At 32.3% G+C, this 14,458-nt stretch overlaps 1 protein-coding gene across 1 annotated transcript; it reads left to right on the top strand.

The window, feature by feature from the left end:
• The first annotated feature begins 6,132 nt into the window (after window positions 1-6,132).
• Window positions 6,133-7,137, top strand: LOC120200427. The gene is made up of 2 exons (XM_039201286.1): window positions 6,133-6,329; window positions 6,435-7,137. The coding sequence occupies exons 1-2, from the start codon at window positions 6,133-6,135 to the stop codon at window positions 7,135-7,137; spliced, it is 900 nt and encodes a 299-aa protein (XP_039057217.1).
• The last annotated feature ends 7,321 nt before the right edge of the window (window positions 7,138-14,458 follow it).

A 14,458-nucleotide genomic window follows, 5' to 3' on the forward strand; every position in this document is an offset into this window, starting at 1 on the left:
AAGGTAATTACAATAAAGTTGAATTCAGCTAACCAAACAATGGAAATTAAATCAAATTTATCTAATAACGAGTTTCAGTAAAATGGACTAAAAGAGTTGAGGAACATCTGTTATAGTCAGCCTCATACAAGCACTCAGGAATTTTATATTTAGATTGATGCCCTTGCACTACCTCTGATAAAGAAGATTGCGAAGCTTGAACAAATGGAAGATTTCAGAGAACCGAAGTAGAAGTGTGCTAGAAAGTCTAGTAATTGAATATGCTAGTTGCATCATTTTGTCCACATCCAGTTAAAATATCAAGCCAAGAAAAAGGGGTATGTTATAATGTTCACAATGACTGAGAAATAAAGGACATATTCAATGACTAAAACCTTGGAAAAGAGGAAGCCAACCTGAAGTCAACTCATCAATTTTGACACTTGTCAAAGAGCTATAACTTTGAAAATATTAAAAGAGTTATTGATTCTTTTGATATTTGGTGAACTCATGGTTTCCTTCAATAGTGATCCTGAATTAAGAATTGATAGTTTACAAAATTCTTTTGTTCTTTTATTTATAAAATAAAAGAAATGAGAAAAACATTTTCAAACAGGACAGTCTCAAATGTGAAAGGCCTTTGAAGCAGAAGAGGCTCATTCTGCGTCTATTGGAGAAAAAGAATATGTGATTCTAGAATCATGAAGCATTCCACAATCTTGAAAGGAAGTAGTCTGAGAGATTAGAAGGGATGGAGGATAGAACTCGTAGCACTTCCTTGTGACGTGTCGGTAACCCGTCGAGACGTAGATGATCGCCCTATTTGAAAGGGGCACATATCCCGGTGCATAGCAAAAATGCAAGAGTGCGACCAGTCAAGGATGAATTTTGGCACCCAAATAGGGAGGAGCCATAAAATACCCACCTTGGGGCATGACTAAAAATCCAGATCATGTGGAGATAACAAGGTTCATACCGAAACAACATTGAGAGTGAGTCTCACAATTTGGAGTGTCAGGGGCAGACCATGAATTTGAGCAGGGCTTACCTTGAAAAGAAAACCAACCGAGCATCAATCAACTATAGAGTCCTGGAAAAGAAACTCTGAAGGCAATTGAGTCAATGATATAAAGGGGCATTAAGATCATATTAATGACTATAGTAAGGATTCAGGAAACATTTCTTCTGGAAGTTTAATACAGATGAGAGGTGAAGAAGATGAAAAGACATAAGATGATCATATGGCTCTTCAAAGTTGCAAGCTTAAAATCATAAGTTGCTACACTGATATCTGAGTAAACCTAGAGAAGAGTGATCAAGAAGAAAAAGACCTGGTTCCCCACTTTGGAGTCAAAAGAAATTTGAATAAGCATTTATGCATTCATGAGAACATCATTTGCATAAAAGAAAATGCATTGTATTGATACATTCAATTTCATTCGCGTTTGGTACATAAACACATGATTTTTACAGATCTTCCAGTGAAAAGAGAAAATCCATGATGTCAAAATCTCAGCTAATGAAAGCTAGAATTCAAACCTTAAATACAGGGAATCATGTTTAGAGAGGCATAACCTAAAGAACAGGAAGACCCAATCCATATAAGAAGTGTTACTTTGAAGTGGGGCATGTTGCTTGACCATTAAGTCATTTTATAAGTTAAAAAATGAGAAAAGTTTCTCATTTAAATTTGAAAATTGAAATTTTTAAAAAGTAAGAAAAGTTTCTTACCTGGTAAACTATTTCCAAAATTAGTAAGTCCATCGGGCCATCAGTAAGTCTATCGAGCATGATGCTTAAATCCTTTAGGTCATCTGTAAGTCTTTTGAGCAATACGATAAGTCCTTCGGGCCATCCATAAGACCTTTGGGCAGGATGTTTTCACATGTTTCTTCAAAAAATGAGAAAGGATTCTCATTTAAATTTGAAAATTGAAAATTTTGAAAAATAAGAAAAGTTTCTTACATAATAAACTATTTTCGAAATTGGTAAGTCCTTCGTGCCATCAGTAAGTCTTTCAAGCATGATGTTTAAATCTTTCAGGTCATTTGTAAGTCTTTCGAGCAAGATAATAAGTCATTCGGGCCATCCATAAGACCTTCGGGCAGGATGTTTTCACATGTCTCTCGATGAATGAGAAAGGTTTCTCATTTAAATCTGAAAATTAAAAATTTTGAAAAGTAAGAAAAGTTTCTTACTTAGTAAACTATTTCCAAAATTGGTAAGTCCTTCGGGCCATCAGTAAGTCTTTCGAGCATGATACTTAAGTCCTTCGGGCCATCAGTAAGTCTTTCGAGCATGATACTTAAATCCTCCGGGTCATCTGTAAGTCTTTCAAGCAGGATGATAAGTCTTTTGGGTAATCCATAAGACATTTGGGCAGGATGTTTCACATATTTCTCAAAAAATGAGAAAATTTTCTCATTTAAATCTGAAAACTGAAATATTAGAAAAATATGAAAAGTTTCTTACCTAGTAAACTATTTCCAAAATTGCTAAGTCCTTCGGGCCATTAGTAAGTCTCTCGAGCATGATTATTAAATCCATCGGTTCATCCGTCAGTCTTTTGAGCAAGATGATAAGTCCTTCGGGCCATCCATAAGACCTTCGGGTAGAATGTTTTCACATGATTTTCAAAAAATTAGAAAGTTCCAAATTTTCTCATTATATTTTTTATAAAAAAAATATAAGAAGAAAAATGAAGTGAAAAATAGAAACTAAAAAGAGAAAGAAGAGAATAATTAAATAAACCCTCAGACGCACTAATTATTGACATATATGTCTTTTGCATGATTATTAGATATAAGAGGAAATAAAATATTCTCGGGTATGGAGAAGTAGATCAAGCGATTAAAAGAACCTGCACATGTAATATTGGGGAAAATTAAACAAATAAAGTTTTAGATCCAGAAAAATAAACCATTCCATTAAAAGATGGAGCGGATTAATAGAGGATCGAAGAAGAGTAGTGAAGCCATAATTGGGTTACAACCGAACCCAATAAAATTAGGCTATCTTTTGTCTTTTCTTTATTATTATTTCACAACAACAAGCAAAGAGAGGCAATTGTAATACCCTAATTTTTCCTGGGTTAACAGCCTCATTACCCGGACTGTACATGGTTCCCTTTACAGCACCGGTCAGCTCATCACCGCAACACTAAATTTACGGTAGTAGCAACTTTAGCATGAAAATAGCAAAATGAAAACTAATTCCCCATATTCAAAAACAGCAGAAGATCATGCAAAATAGAAAAACAACAAAGATTGTAATTAAGAAACTGTAATTTCTATCGATTGGTAAAATTGGGTATAAGGAACCTGAAAAACATTGTAAGGTCTAACCTTCTTTCCCTAGAATTGAACACAGAAGCAATAAGAAAGCATTGTTTTGGTATTCTCTTTTCCGTCTCCATTTTTCAATAAGAATTGGGGTATGTGTGTGTTAAAAAATGATGAGTAAAGAAAAAAACGTCTTGTTATATTGATAGGTTGGGTCTGTAGCTAGAGTCCCTCACTGCGTCGTTAGTCGTCCGAATAGAGAGTATGAGGCTTGAGTGTTTTAACGTTAGGGGCGTCGAATCTAAGCATGCATATGTTGTTGAGGCTAGTTTGGGTATTATTCTAAGCTCCTCGGATGAAGAGAAGAGTGGTCGGAGCAAGTTTAGCCACCGAACTGTAATGGCCGGTGAGGAAAGAAGGGTCATGGGTTTGTGGCTCTCGGCCAAGGCTAGAGATGAGAGTAAAGGTGAGAAAAGTTCTTTATGGGGTTTTATTTGGGTGGTCATTAAGTATCCCGTGCCTTGGTCGGTGTTCGGGGAGGGAGAAACCGTCGTAATGGCCTTGACACCCTGGCATACAGCCGTCTGTGTTTAGGTTGGGGAAGAAGAGAACGAAAGAAAGTAAAAATATGATTATTTAGGGTTTAGGATCATTTACCTGAAGTGGAAATAATTGGGTTATATCATTTTCTTTTTGGGATAATCGCGTAGAGGCTCTCCCTCTTTCAGTATTTTCTTCGTTTTAGCCACTACTTTTGTAATTAATCACGCTTCAGTCCTCAAACTTTATGCGTGTATTTGCGAAATGGTCATTGTTTTACGGGTTAATCATGAAGAGGTCCCTATAAGTTAGACGCCTTACTGAATTCTACACACTAAGGCTAGGGGAAAACTCTCTTTAGGTCCTTCTATCTTTGTCGTGTTTTTACATTTAGGTCACTAATTTCATCTTTTATTTGTTTGTTTTGATTTAAGCCGCATGTTTTGTTTTATTTTATTTTGGTCACTTGTCATGTTATTTATTTATTTATTTCAAATTATTCTGCTGGTTTCTATTATTCTTATTTATGTTACTATTTTAGTCATAATTTTCTTGCTATTTTTATTTTATTCCATTTTTGGTCCCAAATATATGGGCTTATTACACTGCCAATGCTTGTAATGTTTGACTCTTGTTTTATGTGCTTAGTTATTTATTTAATTTGTAATGGTTGCCTTGATCTCTTGTTGGTTTTAATAGTTTAATCCCTAAAGTCACCATATTTATTATTTTGATCTATCATTTAAATATTTGTTAATTTTTTGCTAGTTGTAATATTTTCAAATATTATTTTTACATGAGGAATTCATAGAAACGCGCCTTAACTGACAAGGAGTGCATTTCCAAGAATTGTTCGAATAAAATAGTACCTTTTACATTCGAATGAATTTTTTTTAAATATATTTGATACATGTATTTTATCTAAAAGCTAAGGCAATATTATTTTGTACGGGGAATCAATGGAAATGCCCCCTTATCTAGGGGTGTTTAAAATTCGGTTTTAACCGAATTAACCGACCGAACCGAATTAGTTCGGTTAATTCGGTCGGCCACCGAATTAATTCGGTCGGGGAACGGTTAAGGATTTTTTTGGAATTCGGTTAACGGTTAATTCGGTTTGAAATCGGTTAATTAACCGAATTAACCTTTAAATATAATTATATTAAGAGGCCTAATCCATTTAAAATCCATTTAAAACCCAAATCAATATTAATTAATTAAAATAATATCAAAACTAAATGCAAAATGTTTGAATCAAATTAATTAGATATTATTTATAATTAGATATTATTTAAATTAATTGTAAATTGTTTTTTTAATTAAAAAAATATTAAATTCTAAAATTCTAAAAAATTTCAGTTAATTCGAAAATTAACCGAATTAACCGAAATTTATTCGGTTCGGTTAATATTTACGAAAAAAAGTTTGGTTCAGTTAACGGTTAAAGAAAAAAAAAGTTTGGTTAATTCGAAAATGGTAGTTCTGTCGGTTTGGCCACCGAATTAACCGAATGAACACCCCTACCCTTATCTGACAAGGAAGGTATTTTCGAGAATTGTTCGTGCAAAATAATACCCTTTATATTTTTTTTCTAAAGAGGATCATAATTTAAATGTATATTCAAATTTGCAAATTTCAATATTTAGATGACGTATAATCACTTAGGTACCAATTTTGGGCGCTGTGGGGTGCTAATCTTTCCCCACGTATAATCGACTCTTGAACCCTTTTTCTAAATGAATTTCTGGTTAAACGCATGCAACTTTTTATTTTTCTAAAATTATTTTTCTTAACATTATTTTAGAGGATATTTTTTAGGTAGTCGACCTGCCTAACCCAAAGGTTGATGGCGACTCCAAATCTATTTTTTATACATTTATTTTAAAACCCAACCTTTTCCAAGATTAAGTTGGATCGCTCCCCGCCATAGCCCCAAAAGGCTTAAGAATCGTTCCGACACGTTCGCAATATGCTCTAAAAAACATTAATAATTCAAAGACTGGAGCAGATTGAGCTCTCAGGTAAGTTCTGATTTTGATTGGGTTTCTGTTAGATTTTTCCGTATGTGTGCTCGTTTATTATGGATTGTAGTTTTTCAGTTATTAGTTGGAATGTGAGAGGTTTGGGAAAAAGTCTTAAATGTAGAGCCATCAGCCGGGTTTTAGAGTATAATAAGCCTAGTATAGTGTTCCTTCAGGAATTGAAAGTGGGTGTGATCTCTGATTATGATGATCGGGTGTTTAAGGGCAGAATTGACAGGGGTCTTATTTTTTAGCCGTCTATAGGAGCCTCGGGAGGTATTATATCTTTATGGGATCGAGATATTTTTGAGATGAAGAGCAAGGTTACCCATAGGCGAATTGTTGCGGTTAAAGGCAGCCTGTTGATTAACAATCTGGAGATTGGTTTTGTAAACGTTTATGGGCCTCATTCTCAAAGTGACAGATATGATTTTTTCGACCAACTTAATTATGTAATTTCAAGCTTAAATTGCCCAATTGTTGTGGGAGGGGATTTTAACATGGAAAGGTTTGTCTCTGAAAGAATTGGGGCTTCTGATTTTCCTGCTGCGAGGAGAATTTTTGAAGATTTCATCTCTTAGTGGGAGTTGTTTGATGTTCCAATTATGGACAGTCGATTCACTTGGTTTAGGGGCGGACCGGTTACAACTGCTAGTATACTAGATAGAATTTTGATTTCTCCTGAGATTGCCTGCTTATTTCCGGGACTGGTGCAGTTCACTCTTCCAAGGAGTGTATCAGACCATAATCTGGTTTTCTTGAAAGCTAAAAACCATAGAAAATTTATCCGGCCATTTAAATGGTTCAACCATTGGAGTGAAGATTCCATTCTTGTTGGTAGAATCAAGGATGTATGGGAATTGAATAGAGGTAAAAACATTATGCAGTCCCTGCTGCTTACAAAGGTCGTGACAAAAGATAGAGCAAGATCAGTTCGTGATAGTAATCCCGTCAACGTGGAAATCTTTGGGAAACAAGTTGAAGAATTAGAAAGTAAATGTATTTCGAACCCCTTTTCTAATTCTGTTCAATCCGATCTTGTTGCTTTGAAGGCTCGGTTGTGGGCCATTTTACGAAAAGAAGAACGAGAGTGGCTCCAAAAATCGAGACTTAGGTGGTTCAAAGAAGGTGATAGAAATACAAAGTTTTTCCATTTAACTGCTTCTTCTAGAGCAAAGCGAAACCAGATTAACAAACTGAAGGTTCATAATTCGGTGTTAAAACGTCAAGATAGGATTCAACAGGCTTTTGTTTCATACTTTAGGGGTTCCTATAATGACGTGAAGACAATCCCTGTAAAGATATGGGATATTTAGTTCAAGAGATTGTGTGTTATCTCTAGAAGGTTCCTTGAAAGCCTGTTTTCCGAAGAAGAGGTTTGGTTCGTAATTAATTCGTCAGATGGCTTGAGAGCGCTTGGCCCGGATAGATTTACCTTGGATTTTTTCAAAAAAAATCTGGATGGTTATTAAGGAAGATGTCATGTTGTTTTTGTCTGACTTTTACTGGGGCAAAGTCGAGGATACTACTTTTAATAAATCTTTTATCGCCCTTATTCCGAAGGTTGGTGAGGCAGCTAATCCAGAGGATTTTAGACCAATTTCTCTGGTGGGGAGTTTGTATAAAATAGTATCTCGGATTCTGGCTAAGAGAATGGCTTGTTGTCTCAAAGAAGTGCTTGGGGAAAATCAGTTCGCCTTTATTTCGTGTAAGCAGATTGCAGATTGTGTCCTGATAGCCAACGAAGTCATTGACGACCTTTCCAAGAGGAAAAAAGAAGATGTTCTATTTAAGGCTGATTTTAGTAAAGCGTATAATACCGTCGATTGGAATTTCCTGAATTTTATTCTTAAGAAGATGGGTTTTGGCAAAAGGTGGAGAAGTTGGATTCATTTCTGCATTTCGACCTCTTCTATTGTTGTTCTTGTAAATGGTTACCCTTCGGACAATTTTTCAATAAAGAGAGGCCTTAGGCAGGGCTGCCCCTTATCTCCTTTGCTTTTTAATATTGTTGGGGAGGCGCTAAGTGGATTGTTAAAGAAAGTGACAGAAATTGGGTTGTGTGAAGGTGTTGGAATTGGGTTGGGAAGTATAGATATTTCTCATATCCAATTTGCTTATGATTTGTTGGTATTTTCTTCTGCTAACATTTTGAGCTTACAAAATTTCAGTCGTGTTCTAAAAATCTTTGAGCTGGCTGCAGGTTTGAAATTAAATATGAAGAAAACTAAGATTTTTGGTATCAATGTTGACGATGGTAGGATATCTAGTTGGGCGTCTTCAATTAATTGTGGATGTGCTTCTCTCCCTACGACTTACTTGGGTCTTCCGCTAGGGCACAAAAGGAATTCGAAGTCTCTTTGGCATCCAGTGCTGGAAAAAATTCAGTCTCGTTTACAAAGTTGGAAATCTAAAGTTTTATCTTTTGGGGGCAGGCTTACTCTTATTAGATCAGTGTTATCTAATCTCACTGTTTATTTCATGTCTTTATTCCCTATTCCTAAGGGCGTTGCTGACTCTATTGATAAAGTCATCGCCTTTTCGTTTGGAAGGGTAATTCGGAGAGAGGAATTCATTGGTTAAATTGGAAATCTGTTTGTGGTCTGAAATCTCATGGGGGTCTGGGTATCTTTGATGCTCTAACCAAAAATCGAGCTCTGCTAAATAAGTGGGTTTGGCGTTTTAGCGAGGAGAATGATAGCCTTTGGAAAAAAATCATAGTTGCTAAGTACAATTACGATCCCCTTGATATTTTTCCAAAAGAGGTTTATTCGCGTAATTCTTCTTGGGTTTGGCATAACATTGTCAATCTGGTGCCTTCTCATGTGGGGAATGTGTGTGATGATTTTATATGCATTATGAGAAATGGAGAGAAAATAGATTTTTGGAATGATCGGTGGTCTAATTTGATCTCTCTTAAAGCATCATTCCCCAGAATTTTTGGATTGGCTGTTAAAAAATCTGAAAAGATATCTGATTTTGGGCTTTGGGTGAATGGTGTTTGGGAATGGAAGATATATCTTAGGAGGGGTCTTTTTGATGGGGAAATTCCTCTTTGGTCGCATTTCTTGGAGGTTATTAATCTAGCTGCTAGTTCAGCTCCTGCTCACGATAAATTAAAATGGGTGGGCTCCGCTGATGGAAGATACACCCCAAAATTTTATTGTCATTCTGTGACTTCCGAAGGCAAGTTGGTCGATCTGATTTGGCAAGTTGTATTGTGTAAATTAGTTCCTCCAAAAGTGTCTGGGTTTGTTTGGAAAGCAGTACATCAAAGGTTGCCGGTTATTCATGAACTGGTGAAGCGGGGAGTTCATGTTTCTGATCAGATTTCTTGTTCCTTCTGCAATAGTTTTCCAGAATATATTAATCATATTCTGGTTCATTGCGAGAGTTCATGGCAGGTTTGGCAACGCTGGTGTTCCGTGTGGCATATTTGTATGGTTTTTCCTTCGAATGTTAGAGACTTGCTGTAGGTTTGGTGTTCTCAAAAAATTAAAAAGTCTTTACAGGATCTATGGTCTATCGGATTCTTCGGTATTATATGGAATTTATGGTTCAGATAGGTGTGTGGGCTAATGCGCTTTGGCCCTTGCTGGTTCCGATCATTCAAGATTTTGTTCGTTGCCCCGATTATGTTTTGTTTGGTTGGAGATGTTAGTAGTGGGATTTTTCTGATATGTGTTTGTTATGATAGTTATTCGACTCTAGTTTTTTGTATTGTGTTTACTGGTGGACGTCTGCTCTGAAATGTGGGCTCGTTGTTGGGTTTGTGCGCTCTCGGTGCTGTGGCTGATCATTTTCGAGCATGCGTCCTGGAAGCTTCAGTTTCTTTTTCTCTGTGTGGTCGTGCATTTGGTTTTCTGGTGCAATTGCTAGTTGATTTGTTATCCCTTCAATCGTTGCTGCTTTTCTTTTTCTCGGTTGGTTGAATTGGGTTGGCTGTGTTTTCTTGAGCAGTTTTTTCTGTTGGAAATATGGCAGTGGGTGCAATTAGGGAGATGGTGTTTTGTTGGATGTTCTTCTAGCTCCGTTCTGGTTGCTGCTGCTGGTTGAGTTCAGGTCGTGGGTTGTGTGAAAGGGTCTGTTGCTTGTATATGATCCTTTCGATTTTCTTTTTTCATTCCTATCGTTAGTTTATGTTGGAACGGTTCTGAACTGGCCTGCGGTTCGTTGTTTGGCTAGAGTTCGGATTGTTTGTTGTTAAAGTATTGTTTGTTTTTAGATCATTTCTATCTCAAGGTATTCTCTTTTTCCTCCATTTAAGATTAGGGAGGTTTTTTAATGAGGTCCTTGAGGTGGTGTACTTTGTACCCCTTTTATACAAAGTACCCTCTTTAAAAAAAAACATTAATAATTAGAATTTTTAAAAGAACATTTTAGACATTGGATACTCGAAAATTTATACTCCTAAAAAAATCATTGCCTTCGATTTGACTTCTGATAGGTCACATATAATTTGTTAAAATCAATCAATGATCAATCACATCAAACATGTATGTTTATCCTACCAATCTACATATAGTAATCATGGATATTATCAACAACCTTCACTAAAGATCATTATAAGAAACTCTCAATCTAGATGGAGAGAGGATATCGGGTTCCAACTATTTTACATCCACCCTTCTTCCTCACAAAAGAGAGAACTTGTCATAATTACTAACAATCATCTAACACCGATTGTGACTCTTTATGCAACCCATAAGGGGTAAAGGTCCATAGCCAACACAACTTAATTTATTCTCATCGACAATTGGTGCGGCGAGAATGAAAGAATTCCTATCAGAAAAATATCATTCATGATGAACCCTTAAACCATCAATTCCTTGAACCCATTTAGGAGTGTTCATAATTTGGTTAAAATCCAATTAGTCGATCGAGCTAATTTTTTTAGTTAATCAATCGATTAATACGGTTCGAAATAGGTTAATTAACTGATTTAATCAAAATTATTAATTATTTAATATATTATATATATTATTTATATATTATGCTAATATGAGTGTTTAAATTTTGATTTTAATCGAATTAATCAAAAATATATAATATATAATATATATTATTTATAAATTTTGATTAATTTGATAACCGACTAATTAATCGAACTTAGTTCGTTTCTATTAAATTCTTTTTGAAAAATCAATTCAATTAACGGTGGTTAATGAATTTTGAGTAGTTCAACTCGATCGATTAATTGTATTAACCGATTAAATACCCTTAAACCCATTTTTTCTGAAGAGCTACACTGAAACACCAACAGTCCAACAAACTACAAATCCTTTAGGGTAAAGATAGTTTACTTTAGGATCATGATAAAGTTAAAAGAACTTAGATGCTAAAATAAAAAATATATATTTATGTTATAATAATTTAAAATGAATATTGAAAATTTAAAATACAGTGATAATTAAATTTTAATGTAGGTTAAACGAAGGGTGAGAGGGTAAGTAATGATAAATATAGATGATTTTATTCATATTTTATTCATATTTTTTAAAATTATGATTTTAAAAACAAGTACGACTTTTCATATATTTTAAAGAAATCATGAAAGATTATTAAAATAAAATTTTCATTATAATTGAGAGATAAAATGAGATATTATTTAATAATTTAATATATCGCATCATCTTATTAACAACAATTTGTGATGACTAATGACGTAGTATTTATTTTATAATAAATTAAAACCCAATTGATTAAATAATTCAGAATGATTAACCTAAAGGCTAAAAGATTTCATAGCTTTTAACTTTTCCAAAACTTCATTAGGAATACATATGTTGTTTTTAAAATGATAAATTAAGATTCATATAAAAACATTAATCCAATTAATAAATTTAAATAATATACGAGGTATGACATGCTCAAACCCTACATTGAGTGAAAGGTTATAATTCTATAATAAATGGTCAGTCCAAAATTTATACTTGAAAACTTATAATTTTAGCCATTTAAAAGAAAAAAGGAGCAGTTCATAATTCTTCCAAATACTTCAACTATTAAAAAATATTGAAATTAGTAGTTGTTATGCATTGACAAAACAAACCTATCGTAAAAGTCCTACTTTTATATTGATTACCATAATTATATTAAATAAAGTTAAACATTAAGATTATGTTTATTTTAAAAAAATAAATTAGTAAAATATTTTCATTTTTTATTAATTCAATGATTGTAAATTAATATATATATTTTCTAAATTTTACTTCTCGCATTTTCAAATATGAAATATAATTTCAGTCAATGATTTTGTTTGATCTAATAATAGTGAATGAATATAAAATTAAAGAATTTTATATTATGTAAGCATATATTATTTTCTCTTCAAAATTTAACTTAATCGGCTAAATTTAATTTTGAATGTCATAATATCGAGATGGATATATATATATATATATATATATATATATATATATATATATATATATATATATATATATATATATATATATATATATATATTATAAAATAAAAAGTAATTTCTTTTTTAATTAAAATAATTTGATATCTAATAGACTAATTCCTGCTTTGAAATGTTATACTTTTTCGTGACCCAAATTGATTTCACACCTAAGATTTGCTTGCAAATTGCAAAAGAAAACGTTATCTTGTTTTGAAGATTATTAATGACCTTTATTCGGCTTAATTCGTACGCATCGATGATTGCTTTCAACTTGAGGAAGGAAAATATATATTGATTATAACTTAATTGTTTGATTATAACTTAATTGTTTGATTATTGATTAATTAATTAATTGTCAATTTTTATTGTTACTAAGGTTTAAGGTTACTATTATAATAAAAATAAAGAAACTGGTATTATTATTAGGATAATCATCTGAGACGTTAGTGGTTGAATTATTTTCTTCACTTTTAATTCATTCTATTTTAATTTAAAATTTTGTTTATGACAGTGTCGGTGAAAAATAATTCTGCAAATAAATTTAATATTATGATAAATATTTTAAAATCTAAAAATAAATAATTAAAACTCTTAACATTATTCTAAAACCATTTATAAAATTATTTTTATCAAATATTAAATAATAATAATTTATTAATTGTAAAAAAACATGACTGTATATTAAAGCCAAAAACCTCGCCACATAATTTTTTTTTGGAAGATGCCACATAAATAATCCTTATTATTATAACGTCCACTTTTGTCTAATTTGTTGTTTTCTCTACATTTCTTATCCAACTTAAGTAGGAGTGTTCAATGTTCGGTTAAAACTGAATTAACCGATCGAATCGATTAGTTAATTTTGGGTTCAGTCGGTTAACGGTTAATGATTCTTTTTTTCAAATTTTTGATTTCGGTTAATTCGATTTAAAATCGGTTAATTAACCGAATTAACTGAAATTATTAAATATTTGATATATTATATATATATATATATATTATTTAGCTTTAGGAGTGTTTGAACCCAGTTTTTACCGAATTAACCGACTAAATTAACCGAATAAACCAAAAAAAATATTTAATATATAATATATATTATTTATAAAGTTTGATTAATTCGGTTAACCGTTTAATTAACCGAATTAAGTTCGGTTCGGTTAAATACTTTTAGAAAAAATTCGGTTCTATTAATTATTGATGGAGAAAAATTTTGATTAATAAAATTTAGGTAATTTAGTTTGATCGGTTAATCGAATTATCTGTTTCAACACCCCTAAACTTAAGCCTTTCAACACTTTCACATCCGAAGCATTTAATTGGTATTGCAGTCCCATCATGCATGTTTTTTTTAATATAAATTACATATTTAATCATTTAATTCTTATTTTAATTATTTAATTATTTTAAAAAAATCATTATTAATATTACATTTTAGTTTTAGTTTTAGTTTTCATTATATAAAAATTAATAAAAACATTTATATATTATCGTAAAATAATACTACATTATCATTAAAGAATTATTTTCTATTTTTTAGAGTTTGAGGACTTAAAGCAACTTATTAAGACATTGTATTAAGAAAACATAAATGTCTATATCATCATATATATTTAATTTTAAGATTTGTAATATTTGATTCATTAATCAGGATGACATTGAACTTGTAACATTAAATGGGATACGAGAATTTCAAGTTAACAAAGCTGCAGAATCTCTTAAATTAAGAATATTCATGCTTTTTTCAAAATGTTTCCGAAAGAATAATAATGAACTAATTTTAAAAAATAATATTTAAAGAATCTAGAATTGAAATAGCTGCATATTTTTATCACAATCTCAGAATACAGGAATAATATAAATTAAGAAAAACCACATTTAATAATCCTTTTGGAATAATTTACCTATAACAAAACAAAAACAACTATCAACTGTGATTTGTGAATGCGACGTTCGATTTTAGGAGAGATAAAAGGGCTTACGCAAAATTTCCCAGTTTCAGCAATATTGTTATGATTGCTGCCCAAAGGGTAACGCCATCCACATAAAGTACAACTATCAGTGACCGTCCAATTTGCCAAATCACCCTTCAATAGAAAACACGTGTATGGCTAAGATGTCATATGTAAATCTAAGTATTTTTTGAAAAATAAAAATAGTACCTGTCGAAGAAAACGGTCGAGTTGGTGGCTGCCATTGCTATTTTCAATCCAAGTTGTTGAGTTTTCCCA

The sequence above is a fragment of the Hibiscus syriacus genome, unplaced genomic scaffold (genome assembly GCF_006381635.1).
Source record: "Hibiscus syriacus cultivar Baekdansim isolate YM2019G1 unplaced genomic scaffold, ASM638163v2 tig00005974_pilon, whole genome shotgun sequence".
In the NCBI taxonomy this organism is placed as follows: domain Eukaryota; kingdom Viridiplantae; phylum Streptophyta; class Magnoliopsida; order Malvales; family Malvaceae; genus Hibiscus; species Hibiscus syriacus.

What these genes read in the sequence shown, in the direction of transcription:
- LOC120200427 (XM_039201286.1), top strand. Translation starts at nt 6,133, where the DNA reads ATGAAGAGCAAGGTTACCCATAGGCGAATTGTTGCGGTTAAAGGCAGC. An exon ending in GGGGATTTTAACATGGAAAG is followed by an intron (nt 6,330 to 6,434) that starts GTTTGTCTCTGA and finishes AATTATGGACAG; the next exon opens with TCGATTCACTTGGTTTAGGG.